At 39.1% G+C, this 27,744-nt stretch overlaps 1 protein-coding gene across 1 annotated transcript in view; it reads left to right on the forward strand.

Annotated features, from left to right (window-relative positions):
* Positions 1-314: 314 nt before the first annotated feature.
* LOC124879309 (solute carrier family 45 member 4-like) overlaps positions 315-27,744 on the forward strand; it is a 68,466-nt gene continuing 41,036 nt past the window's right edge. The window contains exons 1-3 of the mRNA XM_047383800.1: positions 315-470; positions 2,334-2,417; positions 24,394-25,613. Of these exons, the coding sequence (XP_047239756.1) occupies positions 25,307-25,613 (307 nt within the window). The 5' untranslated portion in view covers positions 315-470; positions 2,334-2,417; positions 24,394-25,306. The remainder of the gene's footprint in view (positions 471-2,333; positions 2,418-24,393; positions 25,614-27,744) is intronic.

The following is a 27,744-nucleotide window of genomic DNA, read 5'->3' on the forward strand; positions in this document are numbered from 1 at the left end:
TTTATTGTCATCAAATAAATTTGCAACCGATCATTTGTTTATTTTTGTCTTTATGTATTTCTTCTCTTTATTTATTCATGGCGCTGTTTTTACTGTTGGAATTTTCAATAATGCCATTATTTTATTTAAAATTTCTACATGGTTATTATTTAATGTTATTTAAAAGCATTCATCAAATAAATACATAAATAAGTAAATAAGCTGCCACTTGGTTGACAAGCAGATATGTCGTGATGACGTCACTCAAGAGAGAGCTCCGCCCCCTTATGCAAAACAAGTCGCGTCGTCGACGGAAGTCCCGTCTTCCGACAGATATTCCTTTAAAGGCGCATTTAAAGCCCCGGCTTCAGTCTAGGAGCAGCGGACCGTCTGCGCAGCCGTAACATTCTGCCACAGAGCCAGAACAGCGACAGTCCGACCTGCCGGAGGACAAAAACACGGAGCCAGCTGGCTGTCAACGACCCGGCGAGGTGAGCCCAGTGTCTGGTTAAGAACAGCAACAACAGTCACTGGTGGGGGGGACGGATTTTACCCCACCTCTGCTGCTGCTGCTGCTGGTGGTGGTGGTGGTGGTGGTGGTGGTTGGCTCTGAGAGTCTGGCTACTTAGCATCTCAGGTTGCTGCTGCAAGGAGGAGGAGGAAGAGAGACACATTAGTTTATTGGATATCTGAGGTTGCTTAATTATAGCCCGCGTTTATTAGGAAATGTGCAGTATTAGAATTTCAGAATAATGATTTTATAAAAGGGGGGCTCACCGTGATTGTTGTTGGAGTTTGAACAAATGCTTCGTTTATTTCACTGCAGCTTCTTTTGTTATTAACCAGGAAGACTCGGTTAAAACAACAAGGGAAAGTGTGAAGCTCAAACCTTTGTCAATATTTGCTTTAAAGGTCTTATTTCCTGCATGACTACAACTTGTATCACCTGTCAAGGTCTCAGGAGATTGCTAGTTTTGGAAGGTTTGCTGAAAATCTGCTTTTCAGATTTTAAATTCAAGTTTTTAGTATTAAGTATCAATAAACAGCACTTTTAGCTTGTTTTGCCTATGGTGATAGGGGTAAACCTCCACATTTTTATTTTAACAAAATGCTCAATTGTTTATTTATTTATTTTTTCATTAGATAAAGTCAAAAAAAAATTAGGCAAATGCTGCATTGCAAAAGTATTTGTAAGCCTTACACATTTTTTACTCTTTGTCACCTTACAAACACTTAAATACATTGTTTTGGGAAGTCTTTTGGGGTTTGTCTCTACCAACTTTTCACATCTAGAGACTGACATTTTTGCCCATTCTTCTTTACACAACGGATCATGCTTAGTCCAGTTGGATGGCGAGTCTCTGTGAACACCAATTTTTAAGTCTTATTACTGATTCTGATTTGGGCCTGGACTTTGACAGGGCCATTCTAATACACAAACATGCTTAATCAAAGCTATTTTATTGTCACGCCGGCTGTATGTTTAGGGTTGTTGTCCTTCTGGAAGATGAACCTCCACCCCACCCTGTACTTAGGTCCACCCATTTTCCCATCAACTCTGACCAGGTTCCATGGCCATGAAAAAAATGTCCTGGCAGCATGATGCTGCCAACACCATGCTTCATCGTGTTGTGTTGAGGGTGATGGTCAGTGTTAGTTTTCTGCAACACACAGTATTTTGCTTGAATTCCCAAACATTCAGTGGTCTCTTCTGTCCAGAGCACGCTCTACCACATTTTTCTTTGTCCTGTAAATGACTTGTGGTAATGATGGCTCTCTTTCAATTACTTTCTTCTTGCCACTCCTCCATAAAGGCAAGATTTGTGGAGATGGCATGAGTAATCTGTGGAGATTCACATGCACCTGAGCTGTGGATCTTTGCAGCTCCTCCAGAGTTACCATGGGCCTCTTGGCTGCCTTTTCATTCAGCCCCCAAATACAAAAGCATGCCACACTTTTCAGATTTTTTTAATTTTAAAAGACATAATCCAAACCCATGGATCATTTTCCATCCTCATGGCAGTTATGTACTACTTTCTGTTGTACAGTCTGAAAAAATCCTAATAAAGTACCTTTAAAGTTTGTGTCTGTTATGTGACAAAATGTAAAGAAGTTCATGGGGTGTGAATACTTTTGCAAGATGCTGTATGTGTAAATATCTGAATCCAAATCCTGCAGAGATGCAAAAAACTTAATTGACTTTTGTGTTTTTTTCCCACAGAGCAGGTGCTCGTGTGTTTGGTGATGTGATGATTTAATGTGCAGTGAAAGCTGAATTAGGGTTGCTCTGTACACACTGTGTGCTGATTTGTTAAGTTTCACCTCCTTGCTTTGTGTTTTTGTTCTTGGTTCAGGCTTGAGTGCAGAGCTTTACAATTACAGCCTGTACCAAAGGAACAACGTCTCGGGGACATCTATGAAGCTTTCAATGCCTTTTGGTGAGTCTCCCTTGGATGCTTAGCCCATACCTAAACCCGTAAAGTAAATATGACCCACTTATTTTGTTCACGTCAGTATTGTAAATCTGAACAATACTGTTATGAAGTGCTTCATTGGTATGCGGAGTCACCTGACTGGTTCTTCAGAAGAAACGCGCTACCTCTGAGGAAACTCCTTCCTTTGAAATGTTTTAGTCTCCTGGTTTTGTTCGCATTGCAGTTTAAGTTTTGCTTTTTCTGTGTCTGTGTTTGCGAGCAGCTGGTTTATCCTGAAGTGAAAGCATTCGACTTCCTCCTTGATGAAGTCTTTGCTGACGATCAACGGCTGCTGTGTCAGCATCGGGTTATTTTCCGACTCATAAGATGCACCCAGTGGTCACAAGCTGAGAATGGCTCATGAACACATGTGGACACACGCAATGACCTCAACTTTTATAAGATAAATACATCAATATTTGTCAGTTAAGACACAGAGCCGGAGTGTATTTCAATAAATAAAATGAGAGCTATAGATTAGTTGGCTTCTTGTCATCTCGAGCTGTAACAGCAAAACAAATAAATCCCTTATTACTTATTATTGAGGTAGTTTACTTGCAGATTGATTTAGAAGCACAAAAAGAGGCACACATGCATATTTTAAATGATAAACAGTGTTGTGTGTTTTTTAAGTTTAAAAAGAAACGTTTTAGTAGTAAAGGATGTTCAAAATATTTTATTCAGACTGAACTGACTAAACACTGCATTGTGGGTCATTGCACTCGCTATAACCCTAGATCTGTTTCTGTATCACGTGAAAAAGTTCTGGGTCTTGCTGAAAACTTAGTCAGCTCTCAGGTTCCTTGAAGCTGACATGTGCAATAACGGGGACATTTTGTTTAAGACTATTCTGGTCCAGTACTTTTATCTGGTGATGTGTCCTGTATTATCTGCTCTTAATGGTTTTTTTTTTTTTTTTGCTGTTGATGTTTTGTACAACTCATACAGGAAATAACAAAGGGTAAAAATAAAATTAGCTTTTTAGAAATTTCAAGTTTGTTTTTAAATGGAATAAAACTCATCTTTGTTTAAGTCAGTTTTTATTTAATGTCTTATTGAGGGTAAATATCAAAATATCACCATCCATTTACTGAAACGTGGCTAAATTTGTTGTTTTTCCCAATTACAATAAATGCAACTATGGACAACCTTTTTGTTCCCAATCCTTTTTGACTTGTGTACCCCCTGAGCCATTTTGCTGTTCCAGCACCTGGGTACTTATAAAGCATCACGCATCCAAGAATTATCTCTACTGACTGATCATATTTACCCGTCATCTTGGAAATAAAATATTAAAATATTTCCACGTACTCCCTGCAATTTGCTCATGTACCACTAGTGGTACGAGTACCCCCGGTTGGGAATCACTGCCTTAGACAGCAAAAATTGTCTATGTGTATGTACAAAAAAGGTTGGTCTAGATAATGGTGGATCAAAGCTATTTGGAATTTTCAAGATGGTATTTTCTACTTAGTAGGGCTAACTGCTCTGGTGGCTAGCCTGCAATCGGCTGCTTTAGAAACATGGCTTGCCAACTATAAATTTAAAACGGCTCTGCATAAATAAAAGTGATGGGTGGTGCTCCTGTGTTTTTTACCAAACAGTGGGTAGCAACAGGTGGGGTGGGGGCAGAGCTACTCAGTGTTTCTTACAGCTAGAGAAAACGTTAAACTCTTCAGCACTTTGTGGCATCTTATAATTCAATTCGGTTTATTTAAATAGCACCTGTACAAAACATATGTCGTCTTAAGACACTTCACAATAAAAAAAAAAAACAAGTTCAGTTTGTTATTCCAATTGGTTAAAAGGTTTTCTATCTAAGGAAACCCACCGGATTGCTTTTAATTTGACTTGCAGCATTTACTACTCCTATATAAAATGGTTAAAAAAATCACTGTAAACTGTTGTATTGGTTTGGAGTGAAGATTTTTTTAGTTACTGGTTCTTGCATCAGTAATTTCATGCTAATCGTGCAGTAGAGTAACTTCAGCCGCAGTGAAAAAAAAAAATTTTTAGCAGGAAGTCAAAGTGATTAAAATCAAATGTGGTTATTTCATGTATCCCCCATATCAGATATAACTTGAGGTTATATTCTCAGCTTCCCTCTTTCTCGGTCCTCATTTTCGGTCCTCTTTCTGTCCCTTTTTCTCGGTCCAACGCACATAGACGCCAGATTAGTTTTGTTTTGTATTTTTAATCCTGAGCTCTGATCCTTTGTGTACATAACCCCACTCCCTACTCCTGTGTGGCTCTTGAGTACAGATCTGAAGAAACCAGAGGGAAAAGAAAGGAGCCGAAGTTTGTTTTCTCACTTACAACAGGGCCATCAGTAACCTCCTTATCTCCACTAGATCTGCTGCACACAATCGCTGTAGTAATAAAGACTTTTCACTTGGCTGACTTCCCATCCTCTCTGCATTTTGAGCAAAATTTTATTTCTTTTGTTATTCACGACTCCTTTTTCATTTATTATTTGTTCTCATTCCTCCTGAACCCAACGGCTTCTTTAATGTTTTTTTTTATTCCCAGTCATTTAAACTCGTCACTTACAGTCAGGGAAAACAGTGTTTTGCACTGAAGCTACATTTCTGCTGTCAAAATAACACAGCTTAGATGCTGAGATTTAAACATGGAAAATGCATTTTTCACCGTAGAAACAATTGCAGTTAAATCAGTCGCTGTAGTGATCTAAGAGCATGATGATTTGATGACTAGATGATTTTAGCCTTCCTCAGGTGATTGAGTGCACGTTTTTGTTTAGTACTATGAATTAGATTTTATGCTCTCTTTTAAAGTTTTTAATGTGTTAATGAATGGAAAGTCTCCCGAAAGCCATTTTTGTCACACCCATAAATAAAGTCACATAGTGTTTTAATGTTATGAGACATGTTGCACTTAAAGGACGAACAGCTGCTGTTCTGTCATTTATTTAATTAAGTGTAAATTGGGCTTCTTGGTAAACAGGCCCTAAGATCTTCTTCTGCCAAATCTCACCAAACACAACAACTGAAAACAATCAAATGTGTTGAACGACCTTGAAAAAGTTGACAAAAATGTCCACGATTCCAGATATGATGTGACCCCCAGTGCCCTGCGGTCTGCTAAAGCGTGCAACCATCATTATCAGTCAGTTTTGTTCAAAAACACGAAGGTATCGTGTGTTCGTGGTGTTGACACGACCCTGAGTCATCCTCTTTCGTGCATTTCCTGAGAGGTCGTTTTATAGAAATTTGGATTTATGAACATCTGCGTTATCATGACAGCTGGAGAAAATACTGATGACGATGAGGCAAAAAGGCTCTGGAAGAGCAGGAAAGTAGATTTTGAATTGGATAATTTGTGAAAACTTTTAACCGCACTGTTCCTCATCTTGACATGTTTGTTTATGAACTTAAAAGCACCTTTTACATTTGTGTAAATTCAAGACAAGATCGCAGCATTAAAATGTCCTTGTAGGATTTTCTGGACATTTGCATCTAAATTAAAGCTAAAATTTGCAGAGAGAATTAAACAATGTCATTGTATTAAGTTATCAGTCATAAGATGTGGACAGCAACTGAAGCTGTAAACCTGAAACCTGTTTTCTACTTGTGAACGCACAAAGAAAGGATTTTTAAAAAGCTCTTTGGCATCGAGACCACGTTAAACCCAGACAAGCTTAAAACTGCAATATGTAGACTTGTAGAGAAACTGGATTCTCCTACCCTGAATACGGTTTATCATTTATTAAGCCTTTTACTGTGAAGCTAAAAAAAATATGGATTCTTCATTTGCTTAAAAATATTGCTAAAATCTTGTCACAACTCATTCTCAGCAACCCAGTATTTTGTATCATCTCATCTTAGGAGCTGGATGTATTGTTACTTTACTTGTGTAAGACAGTAACACATTTTGAGAGAAATCGGGTCCTGTTTATCATTTATGCTGTGTCCCTATTTAATATAATGGAAGAAAGAAAGTGAAATTCGGTGTGCTAATGTAAAAGGACGCAGTCAGTTTTTGGAGCTGTGTCACAGTTTTTTGTTAGTTCTTTTTTCTATTTCCTTACTTTGCCAGACCATCTTGGGCTGAGAGCTCGATGGCTAATGCACAACTAAGTGGTCAAATAATTATATGCCCAGTTGTTCAGGAATTCAGGTCAGCTACCCTGCCAGGTCAGCCACTGTAAGCATTCAGCATACGGAGGTGAGCAAATTTTCTTTGCTGCAGACAGAGTATCTGCATAAAGTAGTGTTTTTAAAATCATTATCACAGCATTTATGTGAAATTCATATACATGTTTAAGTGGTGTCTGTGTGGTCTATATGGCAACATTCACTGGTGAGACAGATTTGTTCTACATTCCCAAACAAATCCAGAGTCAGCCTGGCTTAGTTGGAGATCAGATTACATATTCTCTTACATTTCTTTAAAAAAGCAATGTTGGAGTGTTTGGCTCTGCAGCCAAAAACGAATGCATTACTCTATCAGTGAGCTGTCTTCTCCCATCAATGCATCTGCTGTTATCGAATTTAAATTTAAAGTTTCTATTCTCAAACCTTCTCCAAAGTAATTTTGTCTCTGTCCATTTGGCTCCTTTCCAATATCACTTTCACTGACTCATTCTCAACAGAGAATGAGTCAGTGGCCATTTCATCAGAAAGTCCCTCTTTCTGATGAAATGGCCACAAAGAAGGCTGACCGGATGCCAGAGATGTCTGGTGCAAGGTCTGTTTTGGTGTGGTGCATCTTGGCTCGCTTTAGTTTGTTCGGGTCAAGCAAGCACACCACACCCTCCGTGTGCAAACTTATCTCTCCAGCGTTTGCTGCTTGCTGTCACAGTTAAAGTTTACCTTTTAGCAGTCAACGTACTTTACGTGAAATATGAAGATATTGTTCCTCAAACATGTTCAAGTCAGTTGTTTGCTTGACTGCAGTTAAATTTGTATGTATCTTTGAGATGGTCCGTGTGCATTCTTTAATTTCTGCACATGGAAAAGTCTTTTTTTTAGTTTATAATATATGTACACAAATCTGTTTTGATTTTAGGTGGAATACAAAATAAACCCTTTTAAGCCACCTAAAATGGCCTTATATAAAATGTTTTGATATTTTGCATTTACAGGCTAAAACGTTAGAAAAGGGGCTGTTCAAGGTTGGAGAAAACCAAGCGAGCTCATTTCCAATTTTGAGAATATTGGAGTTTTCACTTAAAAACCAAACAGTGCACTGATTGTCTCCCTTCTGTATGTGAACAGGGTTTCTACAGACAACACCATCTGAATGGGCCTGCACTCTGTATGAGAGGGAGAGAGAGGAGCTCTGTTGTCTTGGAAGATACCTGGCCGAGTGCCAGTAATGTCATTAACGCTGTAATGAGATGCTCAGAATGATAGCCGCTCACTCACTCAGTTTTCTCTCAGTAGTTTCCTTCAACAGAACATCCTTTCTTATACTTCCCTAAATTAAGTTTCATCTGTGTCAGTGATGGATTTTAAAGTTACACAAAGTCATGTTGGATGAACACATACTGAGAACTTATTGAAATGCAGCTTTGTAGATTTTTGGTAGATTTTTGAGTTCTGTATGTAGAAATTTATTTAATATCACATTTTCCAGATGCCTGGTGCTTGGAGGTGCCACGTTCATTGTTTAAACAGTTAAACAATTATGGTGTGAAATGTTGATTTCCACTGCAGAACAAAACAAAAGACCATGCAAATATGCTGGCTGAAGCTGGCAAGAGTGTCTTTATCCACAGTGAAAGGAGGCCACTCAGCGAGGAAGAATCAGTTCCTCCTTAAGCAAAAAAACCCGGATTACAGTTTGTAAATTCACTCAGGGACAAAGACTTAAATATTTTGGAGACATTTCCTACGGTCTGTTAAAAGTAAATTTAAAGTCTAAGACCATAATGACCATTGTTACATCTGGAGGATCAAAGGGGATCTTGCAAGCCTAATAACATCATCCCTATTGTGAAGTATTGAGGTGGAACCATTTTTTATGTGTTTTTTGCTGCATTAGGGACTGGTTCACTTCACAAAAAAGATGTCATCTTAAGGAAAGAACATTATGTGGAGCTACAGCTCAATACATCCCCCAGAAAGTCAAATTTGGGCACTTACAGTGCCTTGCGAAAGTATGCGGCCCCCTTGAACTTTTCAACCTTTTGTCACATTTCAGGCTTCAACCATAAAGATATAAAATTCTAATTTTTTGTGAAGAATCAACAACAAGTGGGACACAATCATGAAGTGGAATGACATTTATTGGATGTGTCAAACTTTTTTAACAAATGAAAAACTGAAAAGTGGGGCGTGCAATATTATTCGGCCCCTTTACTTTCAGTGCAGCAAACTCACTCCAGAAGTTCAGTGAGGATCTCTGAATGATCCAATGTTGTCCCAAAGGACTGATGATGATAAATAGAATCCACCTGTGTGTAATCAAGTCTCCGTATAAATGCACCTGCTCTGTGATAGTCTCAGGGTTCTGTTCAAAGCGCAGAGAGCATCGTGAAGACCAAGGAACACACCAGGCAGGTCCGAGATACTGTTGTGGAGAAGTTTAAAGCCGGATTTGAATACAAAAAGATTTTCCCAAGCTTTAAACATCCCAAGGAGCACTGTGCAAGCAATCATATTGAAATGGGAGGAGTATCAGACCACTGCAAATCTACCAAGACCCGGCCGTCCCTCTAAACATTCATCTCGAACAAGGAGAAGACTGATCAGAGATGCAGCCAAGAGGCCCATGATCACTCTGGATGAACTGCAGAGCTCTACAGCTGAGGTGGGAGAGTCTGTCCATAGGACAACAATCAGTCATACACTGCACAAATCTGGCCTTTATGGAAGAGTGGCAAGAAGAAAACCATTTCTCAAAGATATCCATAAAAAGTCTCGTTTAAAGTTTGCCACAAGCCACCTGGGAGACACACCAAACATGTGGAAGAAGGTGCTCTGGTCAGATGAAACCAAAATCCAACTGTTTGGCCACAATGCAAAACGATATGTTTGGTGTAAAAGCAACACAGCTCATCACCCTGAACACATCATCCCCACTGTCAAACATGGTGGTGGCAGCATCATGGTTTGGGCCTGCTTTTCGTCAGCAGGGACAGGGAAGATGGTCAAAATTGATGGGAAGATGGATGGGGCCAAATACAGGACCATTCTGGAAGAAAACCTGTTGGAGTCTGCAAGAGACCTGAGACTGGGACGGAGATTTATCTTCCAACAAGACAATGATCCAAAACATGAAGCCAAATCTACAATGGAATGGTTCACAAATAAACGTATCCAGGCGTTGGAATGGCCAAGTCAAAGTCCAGACCTGAATCCAATCGAGAATCTGTGGAAAGAGCTGAAGACTGCTGTTCACGAACGCTCTCCATCCAACCTCACTGAGCTCCAGCTGTTTTGCAAGGAAGAATGGGCAAGAATTTCAGTCTCTCGATGTGCAAAACTGATAGAGACAAACCCCAAGCGACTTGCAGCTGTAATTGCAGCAAAGGGTGGTGTTACAAAGTATTAATGCAAGGGGGCCGAATAATATTGCACGCCCCACTTTTCAGTTTTTTATTTGTTAAAATAGTTTGACACATCCAATAAATTTCATTCCACTTCATGATTGTGTCCCACTTGTTGTTGATTCTTCACAAAAAATTAGAATTTTATATCTTTATGTTTGAAGCCTGAAATGTGGCAAGAGGTTGAAAAGTTCAAGGGGGCCGAATACTTTCGCAAGGCACTGTATGTGTCTTCCAAACAGATGAATACTCCAACCATTCCGCTAAATTAATTATAAGGTGGATTAGGGACACAAAGTCAATGTCTTAGGGTGGCTATTGTAAAATCCTAATGTTAAACCTGTAGACAATTTGTGGCCATAGCTGAAAAGTGTGTGCAAGTGAGGCGGCTTACAAACCTGATTCAGTTACTCCGGTTCTGTCTGGAGGAATTGGCCAAAATTTCAGAAAACTATTGTGAGAAGCTTGTGGTAGCTTAACCAAGATGTTTGTCTCGGGTCATATGAGGTTTCAAAAACGTTTCTGTTTCCCACTATTGTGGCATTTAGAAAAATGAAATAGTTTTGGTGATCCTAACTGACCTAAAGTTGGAGTGAGATGTATGCTTTCTCACCATGTTATACGCTGTCTACTTCACAGTCCGGCACAATGCAAGTTTTTTTTTCCGTTGTTTTTCTCACAGTTGTTTTTTGGCACGTCTTGTTAGATGCTAAATTATAATAAGGTCTGTATGCAAATGAGGAAAAATATATTGTCAGGTATCATTCTTGGCTGATAACTAAGGAAATAGAATAAAAGGGAAACAAAAAAGTAAAATGACATTGTTGCTGTAAAATGTACTCAGACATGCTTCTATGGAAGTAAAATAATGACCTTCCCTGCCTTATTTGCATGTATTTGTCTAAATCCGTTTGCTGCTCTTTGCTGTTTTTGTGTGAAGGTCAGTGAATTTGCCGTTGTTGATTGCGTTTGGCTTTTTTTTTATCTGCGTCAAGCATGCGTGCAGGATTGAGTAAGACTGCAGGTCCTTGTGCTGAGCAGTGGAATATTCCATTAGATGAGTGGGCAGGGTTTAAAACTTGCCAACTTCAGGTTTAACGCTACTCCGAACAGGTCTGTACATGCTGTTACCGTTCCTCTTGGCTCTGTGTCAAAAGCAGCTGAAGTGAAGCAATAATGTTGGTTGCGAGACATAAACCATTTGTGTCTGGCTTTTATCAGAATGCAGGCTCACAGGGTGAGCTGAGGAAGGTTTTCAGTGACTCAAAGGCAGCTTCAAGGGCATATTTTTCTTTATAAAACATGTCAAGGAAGTGTGACGGATGGTGCATAGTGGCATCTCACAAAGATGAAATGGCAAACAGAGAGAGTTGATCTGCATCACTACTTTGCATGTTTGTTTTATTCTAATGTCCTGTTTGACTCCCTTGAGGCTGAAAGCTTCAGGGTTAAGGGGGAGGCCACCCATGCACTAGCAACCCCCACCCCTGGAGTGAAAAGTACAGGATGGAGGTGGAGGTTGCAGTAATGCAGCAGTGGCTGAGGGGTCTTGAAGTCAGAAAGGGACACAGGTGATGTTACTGCATATACGGTTCTGTTGTGAGGCTGACACTGGAGGAGTGTGACTGCATGGCAGAAGTAGGCCAAGGCTGCTGTCAGCAGCTTGTCAACCCCCCCTTGCTTCCCGTCTTTAAAACTTCCTGACCTGCAGGGGTAACCGTGACTTTTACACAAGTGGTGGTCATCATGCAGCTTCTGAAATGAAGGTTTTTGGGTCAATGTATTACATAAAGTTGGCGCTAAATTTGTGAGATGCCAGACACCATGTTGACATCTCGTGTCTAGACAGATAAACAGGCCCCCCAGATTAAAATAACAGTTTGTGTTTGAGGTCGGTGCCCTCAAACTGGCTGCAACACACTTATAATCTATTAGAAATAAATGAATATCAGAATATACTCTGTTTCTAGTTTCAAACACAAAACAACATCTGTGTGAACTGCTGTGAGAACCTATTATCTGACACCCGGAGGACCTCATGGAAAGAGGAAAGTTGCCACAAGCATAAATAGGCGTCTGTGGGTTAGCGTGTTGTGTGAACTAATCTGTTGGAGGACTGATTACAGTGGATATGTAGGCCAGATAGAGTGCTAGCTAGCCTGCTTATTATTTAGCAGGGCTAAAAATATTCACCAGAATGACCAAGCTGTTCCTGGCTCCTGTTTGCTCATGTCTGCTCATGTTGGGCTAATTTCTCCAGTATATTTTAAATGAGTTTTAAAAATCTAGAAAGAACACAAGCTGACGTAGCTTCAGTTCTAGTTTGGATATATTGTTTAAATTTTTATTAATGTACATTTTTCCCTACTTTCTTTTATGGGAAAAGACAAGAAATGGCCAAACAGTGGTGACACAAAATGTCTTGGTCAGCTGGTTTGCATGGGGTTATCTTCCCACTTTGTTAACCCTGAAAATTTCCAGACAACATGTGACATGGCTGCATATGACTTAATATCCTGTGATTTTAAGGATCTGGGTATTTGCTTTTTTTCACACAAAACCAATGTGTGCAAATTAGTTACCCTAAAAGTGTTCTCTTTGTGTCGAGCATCTGACACAACCACCTTCTTTAGAAATGACCTTTCATGGCTTATGCTCCTTATGGAGGGCGTCAGTGACCGTCTTCTGGACATCTGTCCAGAAGATGGTCTTCCCCATTATTTTGTAGCCTTCTGACCCAGACAGACCATTTAGAGGCTCAGGAAACCTTTGCAGATGTTTCAATTTAATTAGCTCGTTAGGGTGTAACAACAGGAGTTCACAATATTCAATTTCGGGTTTTCATTATCTGTAAGCTATAATCATCAAAATTACAAGAAACTATTCAATTCAGTTTTATTTATATAGCGCCAATTCACAACACATGTTGCTAGCTTGAAAGCTTGAAATCTTTCACTCTGTGTGTAATAAATCTATATAATGAGTTTCACTTTCTGAAATGAGTGACAAAGAATATTGAACGTTTTCATGATATTGACATTTTTTTAGCTTTAACTGTTTATCCAACACAAACATTTAATCACGCTTATCATTTCAGTTGCATCATCTGGTTGTCAAAAACTAAAAAGGGTGCTACCTGGCAATTTGAAAAAGAAAAGTTAAAATAAATATCCTTTTGGCAAATTAAAGCTATAAAAGTTTGATGTTAAGCCAAAATGATTTGAAAGAAAGAAAAACAAATGGCACAAAATGTTTTCTGGATCTGTTGAGGGCAACAAACATTGGAAGAGAACTTCTGTTTTGTTCAAATTATCTCGGGCTTTTATATGAACTATTCATAGCTTCAGAGGATTATATTCGTGTTTTTAAGGGGTTGCTGGTCATTTGGCCTATTTGCTGTTTATCTTTGCAGTTTTGGTTGTTTTGTACTTGACTAAATACATTTTTCTTTCCTTTTGTCCGCACAAATCATTATATTTACAACGAACACACACTATCTTAAATTAAAAAATTTGAAAAAAATTTAATTATTCTTCTAATATCTTATATAATTTATGCTTCTTCGGTGAGGACCCTCTTCAGAAATGTAACCTCGTATTTACCAAAAAAACCCACCATTTTAAATTAAGACATAAATAACATTTAATTTTCTTCAGTTATAATTCTTCATTTATATTATACATTATGTTGAGTACATGTATAAAACATATGAAATAGTCCAGGATACAATGGAAGGAGACAAGTGGCAACGCATGATTACGAAATGGTGAATGGGTGAATTGATCCAAATCGATTTTTAAAGGGCTGCCTGTCATTTAACCTCTTCAAACATTTGCATTTTTGTCCGTTTTGTCCAAAAATAGCTGCTTACTCTGAGATTTTTCACAATCATTGTATGTGGCTAGGTACCGCTTTGATAAATGCTGATTTTCAAGAGATTTTTAAGATGTACTCGTTGTCTTCCGCTTATCCGGGACCGGGTCGCGGGGGCAGCAGACTCAGCAGAGACACCCAGACGTCCCTCTCCCCAGACACCTCCTCCAACTCCTCCAGGGGGAGCCCAAGGCGTTCCCAGGCCAGCCGAAAGACATAGCCCCTCCAGCGTGTCCTGGGCCGTCCCCTGGGCCTCCTCCCGGTGGGACGTGCCTGGAACACCTCCTGAGGAAGGCGTCCAACTGTGACGCTTGGAGCTGGAGGTGTCATGGTTCGAGGATCCTTTGCTGTAGCAGGAACTGGCCAGCTCACTGTTATAGAATCCATCTTGAGTTCTCCCATGTATCTGAGGGTGCTTAAGGAAAATGTGAGACCATCATAAAAAATAAATAAAGCTGAAGCAGAACTAACCCCTAAACCATACATTGACCTAGCAGTAGAAATGGTAAATGAATTGTACTTATACAGCGCTTTATCAAGTCCCCAGAGACCCCGAAGCACTTTACATTACAATCAGTCATCCACCCCTTCATACACACAATCGCACAATAACAGCTACATTGTAGCCACAGCTGCCCTGGGGTGCACTGACAGAAGTGAGGCTCTGACCACCATCAGTAGGCAAGGCAGGCAGACATAGCGGGCAGTCGAACCGGCAACCCACCGGTTGCAAGACGAACCCCTGCCACCATCGCCATGGTCCCCTGTGGTCCCCCATCGGTCCACCAAGAGCGTGCGACTCATGTACGGAGGACTCAGTTCTCGACACAGAAGTCCCAGGTTTGAGTCCCGAACTTACGAGACCTTTCCTTCATGTCTTCCCTCCCTCCATCCCATTTCAAGAACTGTCTAGTTTGACATAAGGGCTGCTGAATCTTCTCTCTAAAATTATTTCAGCCAGCGGGCGCAAAACTTGCTATTGGGGGTAGGGTAATTTAGCTTAGGTAGAATACATGTTTTCATTATCTTTAGTTAATGAGTACTACAACACCAATTTTTGTTGTTCAGCTGCAATTAACCTTGTCCACTTTCTTTTCCAGAGATAATAATTAGATGATCAGTATGTGAACATTTCTTAAGAACAGAATACTTATTGGTTCGTTTCCATGCCATGACACAGACAGTCATTCCATTGAAACTAAAGAAGCACCACCTATTTCTCTTATTAAGATAATGCTGTAATGAAAGCAGGCTGGCTCTGTGAGCAGATAGCCCAACTGACTAGCCCACTATCAGCTTATTATACTATAATATATTACTATTATACTACAAGTACTCTGTAAACTGTAAATGATAAGTACAGGTAATGGATGACCTCTTCTGAACTGTAATTATTATACATGTTTGTATAAACTCCTTAATACAGTGGAATGTATTGTTTTTTTACTGAAAGTCATCATGCCCTGAGAATCTCATACTGGCCAATGCCTTGGTAGTGGACTTTTTTTTAATATGCTGGCATCAAAAGTGGCTAATTACTGCCAGCCATCCAAAGAAATGCAGTAGTTATGCTGCATTTTACCATTTGACATGAGTATTAATGAGTATCTGCTGCGTCTCAATTCAAAGTTTGGATTGGGTCTGCTTATTTTACAGTAGAGTGGTCCTCCCAGCTAAACACTAACCTGTCATAAAGGGCACAGAAAGATTGACGTTGACTGACTCGGATACACTGTTAGTTTGTGTTTAATTAATCGTTTTGCTGAAATTATTCAGACGTTTTTGCCTCTGTTTTAAGAAACAACAGTGGCTTAACTGTGGAGATTAATTTAGAGCTGTGAGGTTGTTCATGTGATGAACATGTGTGGCACATCAAAATCTTTTAATGTATCTGAGTGACCACATTACATCATGTTCATAAAAGCTAGTATAATGATTTTAGCCCTGTGTTTTTAGGAGAGGATTTGTCATTGATGCTGCTGCACGTTGATACACATGTGCCCCCCCCCCCCTCCTTGTGCAGTTCTGCACTGCAGCAGTTCAGCACTTTCCTGCACACATCCAGTCTGCTGTTTAACTCTTCCATCCTCTCCTCTATCGCTGTCTCTCTCACTCTCTTATCCCTGCCATCTGCTTCCCAAAGGGAATGGGGTTACTTTCTTTGGGATGTTGTCACCTGCAGAGTTCAGATTATTTCCCCTCCTTGTAGCCTGAACTATGTGTGCTCCATGATGAATGCATCACAAACTAATATTTTAACAGAACAACACTCATGCAAACTTAATTGCAGCCCAGCAACATGTGAACTTGATCCTGAGGCTTTCAGCCTTGTAATCTATATGCTGCTCCATTTGGGTCGGGCTATGCGCTCACGTGCCTCATTGGTGTGCGACACCAAAATTCATGTCAGCTACAAATAGGGATGGCTTTTCAAGAGTCAGGTGGCAGAGTTCCTAGAAATACACATACTTCACTGATGGACAAAGTTGGAGATACAGACAAGCATGTAGTGTGTTGCAAAAGTATTTATACCCCTAACATTTTGTCATGTTACGACCAAAACTGGGATTTTTTGTGATAGACCAGCACTAGAGCATAATTGAAGTAAAGATAAAAGACACATGATTTTTTCACAAAATATTTTAAAAGTAGGGTGGGGCAGCTGTATCCAAACCCCTTGAGCCTACAGTTTGTAGAATCACCTTTCACTTTGGCTAACGCTTCTAGGGTATGTCTCTCTGTATGTTCCGGGTTGTTGTCCTGCTGGAAGATGAACCTCTGTCCCTTGTCAAGTCTTTTGCAGCCTCTAACTGGTGTTCCAGGGTTTCTTTGTGTTTAGCTTCATCCATCTCCCCCTCAACTCTGACCAGTTTCCCTGTCCCTTCTGCAGAAAAGCATCTCCACAGCTGGATACTGCCACCCTTCTAGTTGTCTGCTTGTCTGATTAATGCTCTCCTTGGCCAGCCAATCAGTTTAGGTGGACATCTATGTGTTTTTATGCTTGCAGTCGTGCGCTTTCCATTTACAGATGAACTTAACCCTGCTTTAAGGTATTCCTTAACTGTATCGCTGAGATGTCCTCTGTGTTCTTTGATCTTCATGATGCTGTAAATTTACAAAAACAAAGGTTTAAAACATCAGCCTGTGTGTAATTATTTTTGTCTGTGTTTTCCTGTAAGGCAGCTTTTCTCCATCCTCTTACTGTCTTGTTCAGTTGCTTTTTAAATCAATCCAACACTCCTCTTTAGCAGACGGGGTTGCCAAAAGCAACGTCTCATTTTCCAAAATAAATGTCTGCAAGTAGAGCTTGTACTGTTTTGACTGATTTTCAGATGTGATACAACACAGACCCTCTGAATAAATCCATCAGGAAAGGATAAGTCAAGATTGTTTTATCAGCTGCAGAATGAACTGTTAATTTCTTCTCTGGTGAAGCTTAAAACTGATCCAAGATATGGAGACCAGGGTTTATCATTTAAAAGGAAACACATAACTAATCACAAAAGCTTGGACAGGATCTAACTTTCCTTGTTAAAAATCTGGTTCCAATTCTAGGTTGTTTAAATGGATTTATATCTCCTGCCAGCTTCACATTGATAACTATTTTTATATAAGCTGCCTAACAGTAGGTTTCAATAATACGATTTCTTAAAAACAACTGGCTTTAATTTTTACAATAGGTTGGGCAATTAGTACCTAATGTATTATTGCAACATGTACCACTCATATTATTGTGAGATTAAGTGTGAGATTTATTGATAAAATTCACCCAATCAACAATTTCATTTGTTGGACCACTTGTTTGCTGAATATTGGACCATTTGCACGTTGCTGGAAGCCACTATGCCTTTACTGCGTCATCGGCCATTTTGTACCGCAGGATAGTCTGTCCTATAAAACCCAGCGGCCACTGCGGCTGATGTGACGGGGCCGTCCCAGGTCTGACATCACAGGAGGCAATATAGGAAGGCGAACATTTGAAAGAAGCTGTCTTCAGCTGGAGTCCTTGACACGGTGACCACGCAACTGAAGCATCCTCTGGAGAAGAAGAGGTCCCACGTGGAGTGTTCATTTATTCTCCTTCGTTGGCCAACAAAAAATTCATAAAAGAGGTTTCTGGAATGAGAAGGCCAGATATTTCACTTTGCCGATCGAAGACGTGAGTTTAACACGTAACCAAAACCACGGAGTTTCAAGGGGACGCAACTTTCCCTCCTTGCTTGGTTCTAGTCGACTGCTCACGGTCAGATCATATTTTTCCTTTTCGCCAAGGAGGCCAGAGGACGGAGATTGACCACTTTCTTGGAGTTTAACTGCAGACGCACGGGAGCTCTTCAACCCCTTTTTTTTTTTCTTCACTTACTGCTCAGAAGGAACACTTCAACAAAGTAAAACTCATCCTTTTATTTATTTTTTTTAATTTCTTTATTAGGAATGGCGTGGGCAGGGTAGAGTAGGATTTTTAGTGCGATTAGAGTCGCCATTTAATCTAATGTGTTCTGAATTATATGTGCATCAACATTTTATTGAAACTTTGGTGTGTCGTGTTGGATGCCTGGAAGCCGATGTGCTACCCATCTTTGTGTGTGCTTTGCAGGGTTCTTTAACACCTGAGAGCAAGTGCAGGTGTGCTGTGAAACTGAACTGTTATAATAACCTCATGGGGAAATTCACCATTTTCTTTGTCTTCAACTTTACTGCCTACTAGCTTGCCGGCAAAAGTTTTATAACTCTTTGTGTGCTCAACCCCGCCCAGAGTTGGGGGATGTTTTTATGAGTGAGTATAACCGAGTTACAGTTTGGGCTACGCTCCCAACCTCCACTCACCACCACATCCCTTTGTCATATTATCATTTTTGCCATAACTACTGGTTTGATCCCATACACACCCACTGCTGTTTTGCTTTATTTTGTTTAGTTAGATATTTTACCCCTTTTTGTGTAGAACGTTGCATGTTTGAGTAGGTGAGGATTATTAAATCGGAAGAGCGGATTGTATCAGGGCTGTGATTTAATAAATATTCACGTAGATAAAGAGAAGTCGTTTGTGTTTATTTTGTGCAAGAGTGATTCGTCAGTCAAGATGAGGTTAAATTTCCCCACGTTTCGGCAGAAATGGTCGATTAAACAGTGACATCTAGTAATAATTATTAATTATTATGGAGTATTTAACGGTTGTAATTATCAAAGGCGTTGAGCCACAACACCAGAAGACATCTCTGGTCTCGATTCATAAATGAGGATTTTGGTTAAGAAATTAATTTTGTCAAATTATGATTTTTAATTATAATTATTGATAAATATTAATTAATCAATCATCATAATTCCAACACATTCCTTTTTGTTATACATTTATTTTCCTTCTAAAAAGCCAGTTTTTCTTGATCAGGCTTTCAGAGGGTTTTTCAAAGTTATGGGATCTTTCTAGGACTTTTGCCCCCTTTTTAGCCCAGTCATTGTTCCTGACAATGCTGGCATTTAGTGCTGTGTGTTTTGAAAAAAGGGAAGTGAACAACTAGAGGAAAAAGGAAGAATTGTTAGGTAAAAAGAGCGATCTATAGCACATGAACCTGTACCAGGAAGGGACCTGACACACAAGCTGAAAAATGCACCATCCCAAAATACTGTTTTGTTGTCTGTTTTTCATATATTGAACTAAAGCAATAATGGTAAATTGTGTGTTTACAACACACTGGTGCTGACAAAGTACCTAAAGAGCTACATTTAAGCTGATGTTTAGGTTATCTATTATGTGTCTTAGGACTTTTACTGTTTGAAGGTTTAAAGGCCAGACTTGGCTGGCTTAACAAACTAAAACGTCCCCTGAAATTGGTTAGGTACTGGTCTAAGGAAAAACGTTGGAGTAACCTTAAAGAAGACAGATTTAAAAAAAAACAGCCTTTCAGTCTGATTTAAAGAAAAATATATGAAAAAACAGTTCACGGCTTATAAAACATTTTTATTTACATCCGCTCAAAAGAAATGCAGCTGTCAACTGCTTGATTTAATAAAAGCTTTTACAACAAAGAAAGGCATTTTCACCACTTCTGTAATTTTCTTTTTATTTAGCAGTTTTTCTATTGTTTATTTTGAAATCCTGGGCTGTCATCTTCTTGTGGTCACTGGTTAGTCTGCAGCTTCAACACTTTTCTCTACAGTTGACGTCAGATCATATTTTCCAAGCATTTTACAACTTAAATTTGGCTGCTTTTTTCAGTGTCTGTAGCTTCAACCTCCCCTGAATAAAGCATGTAATTTCTTATACACCAAAGTTAAATGGATTGCATCAAAAATGTGCAAACAACTGCAGTTTAAGTCCCAGAATCTTGGCTCTTTATAGCTTAGGTCCATATAATTTCCTCATAAATGTATAAAAGAAACTGAGAGATAAGGCGATGAAGAAGAGAAAAGGGGGGAAACTGAGATGATGCATGTAGTGAGCGAGTCTGAGCTGTCCTTGATGTCATCTCTGTGTGACAGGTAATCTGCTCTGGCACAAGAATAAACACTCACTAAAATAGACATGTGTGTACGGGGTGCTGATCTGAGAAACACAGGAGACGACGCTCCGAATTTGTCCCTCTCCTTGAAGTTTACAGCCATCCGTGCCATCTGCACTGGTTCGTCTCCTCTCTCCTCTTTTTTTTTTTTATATCTTAGCTTTATTTTATTTTACATGCATCTATTTGCTTCCTTCACTGACCTCTATGACTCCTTTGCTTCTGAACTCTCTAATCTTCCTTTTTTACGCCTCTGCTCTCACGTGAGACTGTATTTTGCTAATGCCGACTCCTAGAGACGGAGGTGTGATTTGTTCTGAGCTGAGCTTAAGGTACCAACACGTACAGAAACAAAACAGGGGATCGACTAGTAGTACATGTGCATGCATCTTTATGATCAGATCACATTCACTGTTTTTTTCTTTGCTTATTTTGAAAGAATTGCACCCATTAAATGATAATTCTGAAAAATACCTTCAGAATAGGGTTTCTGTCTACAAATCAGATGGGTTACAGGCTATCTGTGACTATTCAAGTAAAAATACAATTAAAGTATTCAAGTAATTGACAGAAATACTACTTTAAAACATAAAGAAATAATAATAAAAACAAATCAAACACTGATGTAGTTTTCTTTATACTTTATTATTTTATACATCTAAATTATATATAAAATAATAAAGTATAAAGAAAAATACATCAGTTAAATGAATACATATTAAATCTAGTAATATAAAATAAAGTAACACAAGTTCAATTCATATTTATACAATTTTATTGTATAAAATGAAATTAATGATTAAATAAATGGATAATAATAATACATTAAATAGCACATAGAAAATAAAATAAAATCCAAATAAATAAAATATTTTAAATACAATTTATAGAAAAATAAAATCAATATTGAAATTGTTTTAAATAAATGTGTACATTAAATAAAAATACATAAATAAATAGAAAATAAATAATGAAAATTCATGAAAAGAAAGTAAATTGAAGAAATATTCATAAAAGTAAAAACGAATGGAAATACAAATCATGAAACAATAATTGGCAAAATAAATGCTTACATAATATAATATTAAAAAATTACAAAAATGAAAAAAAATTATAAATTAAAATAGAAGTATTCAAATGCACCCTGCTGTCTGCTTGATGTTTTTTGTCATCTGGCTCTTCAGTGGTGTTCAGGTGTCCCCTTTGTATGATTTTCATAAAAACATGCAGATAAATTTTTGTTTCCCACAGTATGATGCTGCCACTGCCATGCAGGGCAAAAAGTTTAATTCTAGCACAACCTGAGCAAATCGCCTTCTTTCACATGTTAAACCGGACTTCTTATGGCTTTTTTTACAATTGTAAAATCTATTGCAAATATATTGTCACTACAGTATCAGTGTGTATAATAATATCACAAAAGACTGATTGGAATGCAATGATTGTTGGCTAATATATTCCAGATGTATTGGGTTGATTATTTGCATACCAGTGCAATATTCAAGATACACAGGACAGTCTACGAGATGCAAAAGGCCAGAGAGATTCCTGGAAGCTTACATGAGAAAGAGAAAAGTGAGAAAAGGGTAGATTTATTGCAAACAATATCCTTATTGCAATATTTACCTGCAATGGCTTTCTTATTGCGACTCTCCCACCTGAGCTGTGAATCTCTGCAGCTCCTCTTAAGTTACCAAGGGTGTCTCTGCTGCTTCTCTGATTAAAGTGGATGGACTGAACAGTGCTCATGTGAAAAGTTCAGAGCTTGGACATTTGTTAAAGCCTCCACATGCTCCTATGCTTTCCCGAGCTTGGTGAATACGATATCAAAAGGCTCATCAGTGACATACTTGCCTTGACATCCTGCTTGGGCCTTCTCCTTCTTATGATTCCCAGTTTAACCAGCTAATGGTTCCATGTCAGGTCTTGGAGGTTGTGTTAAATCTCAGGAAGTTGTTCAAGTATTTTTCTCACTCTCCTATTTGAAGAATATTTAGAAGAAAAAAACAAGTTAGTTTTTGCTTTGTATGGACCTGAGTCTGAAGTGTGCAGCCTTGTTGTGTAAGCAACTCTGTGGTGTGTGTGTGTGTGGTCAGGCGAGGAGGAGCTTCTGTGTTTATACACGCTAAAAAATTCATGACTGTCTTCAGCGAGTCATAAATGTTAATGGCGTCATGTGAGAACGCTGAATAATGGAGAGGGGAAAGATGAAGGGAGAAACCTCCATCTTCATCCATCTGTTAACCTCATCTCTCAGTTTGTTGGTCTTCCTTTGCCTGACTCAGTTTGGTCTGACCTCTCCACCATTTCTTATCCTCCCACTGTCCACCTGTTCAAACATTCCTTACCCTCCCGTTCTCTCATTTAGTTCAGTGTTTCCCTCACAGGCCCGATGAAAGTCATAAACCTGCTGATGTGTGTGATGAAACATGTCGTCTCTATTGGATCCACCCCAGAGAGACAAAAAACTCTAGGATTAAACTCTGTTAGAAATTCTACCAAACCTCCTCGCAGACTGTTTTTCTGCCTTTCTCTGTGAGGCATGGTAGTAGCTGAAGGTCTTACTTCCTTCCCTCACTTATTTATTTATTTGTCTCACTGTGCTCTGTCATTTTATTTTCGTTGCACACACAAGCCCTCTGTTTGCAACGGTAGCCCAGTCTGAAGACGCTTCAGCTCCTGTTGCACATTGCTGTCTTTCATCCTTCCTGTCCAGTCTCAAAGACTGTCTGAGTGTCTGCGAGGATGAATCATGTGCTTAAATCAATTACACAAAGTAAAAAATTTACTCTTTTTACAGGAGAGAACACATGCATGTGTGTGTGTGTCTGTTCTGGTATCAGCCTGTAGGTTGTCTCAAACTTTCACTTTCAAATGCTTGTTGGTTGCTGCGTCTATAAATACCGATGCTTTATTGTCCTGTGGTGGCAAACTTGATTTTATTGATTTTGTTTTGAATCTCTGGTTTTAGCCTCTAGCTCAGAACCATAAAGGTCCTCTGTGTACTCACAACCTTATATTCACGAAGAAGCAAAGAGCTATTTTTAAAATATCCCCAAGACTTCAATCGGTTTAGTTTTTTCCCTTTTCTGCAGTGCTTTTGGTATTCATGCAAAACAATATTCCTGTGATAATTTATCAAAGTGTTTCCACAGTAGGACGTTGTTCATAAAGAACGCATTAATGAAACCAAAAAGATTCAACCACATTTATTTCTGTAGCTGCTGCAAATTATTTTTCTTACCTTTTTATATTCTGCCTGAGTTTGGTTAACAAAACACAATATTATCCAGAACAGTTGAAAACTGATATATTTACACAACCGTATAAAAAGGCACAATTTTTTTTTTCTGCCTTTTTGACAAATTAGAGAAAACCTTTTCTGTTTCAGGTCAGCTTGGGTTACAAAAATATGTATATTTGCTACATGCTAGAGATAATTTTTAGATATAGTTTTATCACTTTTTTCAAATTCAGAAGTTTACATGGCTTCTATGCATTTGAACAATTTGCTCAGATGAAGTTGTCAAGGCTTTGTAGGCTTCTGATTTGAAATGGAGGCAAGCAGAGCATCACTTGTAGATGTATTTGTTTTTTATAGCAAGCCTCCAACACACTGATTCATTGTATGAGCTCATGGAGAGCTCAAAAGAAAACGGGCAAGGTGCTTGGATGAGAACTCGGCTTCACAATTTCCAGACGTCTGAAGGTTCACTTGTTCAAACACATGTAAGCAAGTACTAACGGCATCAGATGTTGAGGAAGGAGCCGGGTTTTGTTTCCCAGAGATGAAAGTATTGTTTCCCATTGTGTGGTGTTGTATCTCATTGTATCACACTAGTTGTATTCTACATTGTATTTTATTATGTGGTATCTTATTATTCCGTAGCTTCATAATGCATTGTATCGTACGGGATGACAGTGTATCCTTTTGTATCGCATTATATCTTATATCTTTCATCATACTCATAATGCTGGAAATATTGATTTCCTGCAGTTCAGATTTTTTGTACTGTCTGTTTCCTGATTTTCTGATTTGTGCTTCTTCCTCCAGATTGATCAGCCAATCGATGGGGATTTTTACAGGAGCTCCGCCCACCATTGCCACCCGCCCTCCTCCCCCCTCTTACTGCAGCCTGTCGCTTGCCCCCACCCACACCATCAACCAGCCCTCCATCCAGCCTCCCAGACACAAAATGACTCTGGAACTCACCGAATGGTCTTCTATATGGATTTTTACTGCTTGTAATAGACAGTAAAGAAAAAACAAAGGAGGAAACCTCAATGACAAAAAAGCCATAAACACCCTGTGCACTCACACACACACATACACACACACACACACACTCATAAACACTCTCATACACAACGCATGCAAACACTGGCATACCAACAAACCAAATAAATTTTCAAGCAGTATCTCACACACCTCTCAAGTAAACACAAAGAAGGAAATGCACAAAGCTGCTGTTGGAATGTACCACTCATTCTTTCTGTGAAATACAACTGCTCACTTATTTTTTGGGGGATTTTGTTCAAGCCTTGGAAAGCTGATTTGCATTTTTTTAACTGTGGGTGGAAAACAAGAAGGATTAAATTTGAAGTCGCAGTGTTTTTTTGGAGCACAACTTGTTTTGGGCACCATTGATTGCAGATTTCTTTCTGGCTTTTTCCTCTTTAGTTCTGAAAATTTTGATTCTTTTTAGATCGACAAAAAGTCTAGACTGATAGTCTATTCTGCAGTTATTTAACACTTGTAGGCATTTTGTTAAGTGAGAAATACCTACAAGTCAGTCTGTGACATCCACTGGTTAATTTAATTGCTTTAAGAAAGTTGTTAGTTTTAAATTAGCTGCAACAAACTCAATACAAGAAGTTTGTGAAAGTAAGAAATCACTGTACTGTTTACCTATCAGAGTTGCAAAATATTCTTTTTTTGTTAGAAGGGGAATTTTCTTGTTGCGTGCATGCCCTCCACCATGCCTCCGCAGAACACAGAGGCTGACACCATGGAAGTCGCATCTCTGGTTGGCGGGATCGGTGCCAAAAAATCCACCGCATCAGGCCCGGAGGAGGAGAAAGGGGGAGCAGGCAGCGAGGCGGATGGATTGGGGGGCGAAGGAGGAGGCCAAGGAGGGGAGGAGTCGGCAAGCGAGGGATCAATCGAAGGGATTCCCTTGAAAAGATGGGTGATGCACGGGGCAGTGATGTTTGGTAGAGAGTTCTGCTACGCCATGGAGACAGCACTGGTGACACCTGTGCTGTTGCAGATAGGTGAGTCACTGTAATTGTCTTTTATGTTCTGTACTTTCTGTACTTTTTCTGTCTGAAATATTGTCTTTCAACCCTTTTTTTTCTGCAATGAAGCACTATGCAGAACTTGCTGGTTTAAGAGCCCCCAGGAGGCTTTAAATGAAGCTGTAACACTTCCGTACATCAACCGTCATAAATTTCGCAAACAGGCACTCACTTGCTTTTGTTGTGAAAAAACTTTTTGGAGGCCAAATCACAGAATTTTCTCCCTGTAAAATCATGTTTAATTCTTTCTTTCCTTAAGTGAGGCAAAAAGAACCTGTTGGTTTTGAAGCCCCCTACAGTGTTACATCCAATGGCTTTTGGGTGACGACTGTGTGAGTCAGTGTTGCATCTGCAGACTACATCTCGAAAGTTCTTAGGTAGGTTTGTAACCAAAGATCTGGTTACAAATCCATTAGCTTGGGTGAGAGCATCAATCGTCCCCTTCCACAATTGTTTGCACCCCTGGTAAAAATGTGCAAAAAGGCTTAAAATAAATGTCTTATAATGAGTAACTGTACTACAATTTAAGGTTGAATTCTTCCCAGTTTTTTCTGTGTGAGATTATTTTCAAAGAGCTTTTACACATTTTAACTGGGGCTGTAAGAAGAGGACTATTTTTCTCAGAGATTTTTATTTAACAAAGATCTCAGAAAGTCATTTCTCCCTCAATGTTTGTTTCTCTTTAGTTTTTTGGCCATTTTTATCAATTAAGAAAACCCTCCACCTGATGGATTTTTAGCACAACTAAAATGCCGTGAATGCAGTGTAATGCAGTGAAGATACAAATTTGTTTTTACAGTAGATTGTACCTGGACCTAAAGTTTTATACTAGCAGATGATTATAACAGTAAGTGGAAATGAAGCACCTCCAGTCCTCCTCATCTGATGTCCAGAGGATTTCATTTTTAGTTTAGGGTAAAATGTCTAAATACTGTTAATTCAGACCAGTCAAGAAGACAACAATTGCATTGTTTCCAAAAAGAAAAACTAAACATATGTGCAGACATAGGTGTTGTTTTCTGTCTTGATGCCTATAAAAAGGAAAGCATGGCATCTCAATTGCCCAAGCAGGTACCCTATCGCCTGTTCACCCTGTTTGGATCTAGTTCCATCTGGGGATTATCGATCATTGTCCTCTGACTCACCGTTTACATGTATAACAGTGTGTTCCTACTGAGGCACAAAGCCTAATAAGCAATGTTAAATATTTTATTTGCACCAGTGTTTTCTTTGACACCCTCTAAAATAATTCAGAAAGGACCAAAGCCTTCACTGGAGGCACACATTGTGTAAAAATGTATCATAAATATGAGAGTGAGAGAGGTGGAGAATTAATTAGGATGAGGTAGATTAAAGGCTGAATCAGTCATAATCTGATTTGTAATTGATAGTGTGTCCCTCTTGCTGCTTTCTTCCAGTGCCTACCCTCTATAAATTTCTTCTCTTCCCTCGGTGACCTTGTGTGATCTCCTACCTTTCATAACCAAGAAGCCATTTATAGGGTGGTCACACTCAGGCCTCCGGGACTCCTGTCTGGCTCACACTGGATGAGCCGACAGAGGATCCAGACTTGAAACATGCTCAGTTGTTGTTGTTGTTGTGGCTGAAAGAAGGTTATTGAAACCTACAGTGGCATGTTGCCATCAAATTTCTTTAATGGATAAGATTTCCATTCTCTAAAATGATTACTTGAGATGTGAATGCAGATAATTTCTCTTATGTTTGTGGTGTTAAATGGAAACAATTTGTACCCTTTGTTTTAGTTTAACCCTGTTTTAGGTCAGCCTGCCTGCTGTGGATTCACACAGGAGAGGAGCTGCATGCTTTAATCTAATTGTAGCCCAGATTTAGCTGCCTTGGCCTATTTTTTTCCAAATCGAGACATGTCTGAACCCTTCTTAATAAAATCTGAAACAGCTCTGAGGTACAGATTGTACAGATTATTAAAATAAACAAAACTGAATCAGACAGAGTTTTGACTCTATCTGATATTTATCACTGTGAAGAGAAATCCAGTTAAGATGTTTTTCTCATGTCAGGCTCCTTATTGACACTTTATTTTGAAGAACATTGGCATCTCTCATAATTATACAGTATGTTTTGCTCA

Source organism: Girardinichthys multiradiatus, chromosome 13 (assembly GCF_021462225.1).
Source record: "Girardinichthys multiradiatus isolate DD_20200921_A chromosome 13, DD_fGirMul_XY1, whole genome shotgun sequence".
Lineage (NCBI taxonomy): Eukaryota > Metazoa > Chordata > Actinopteri > Cyprinodontiformes > Goodeidae > Girardinichthys > Girardinichthys multiradiatus.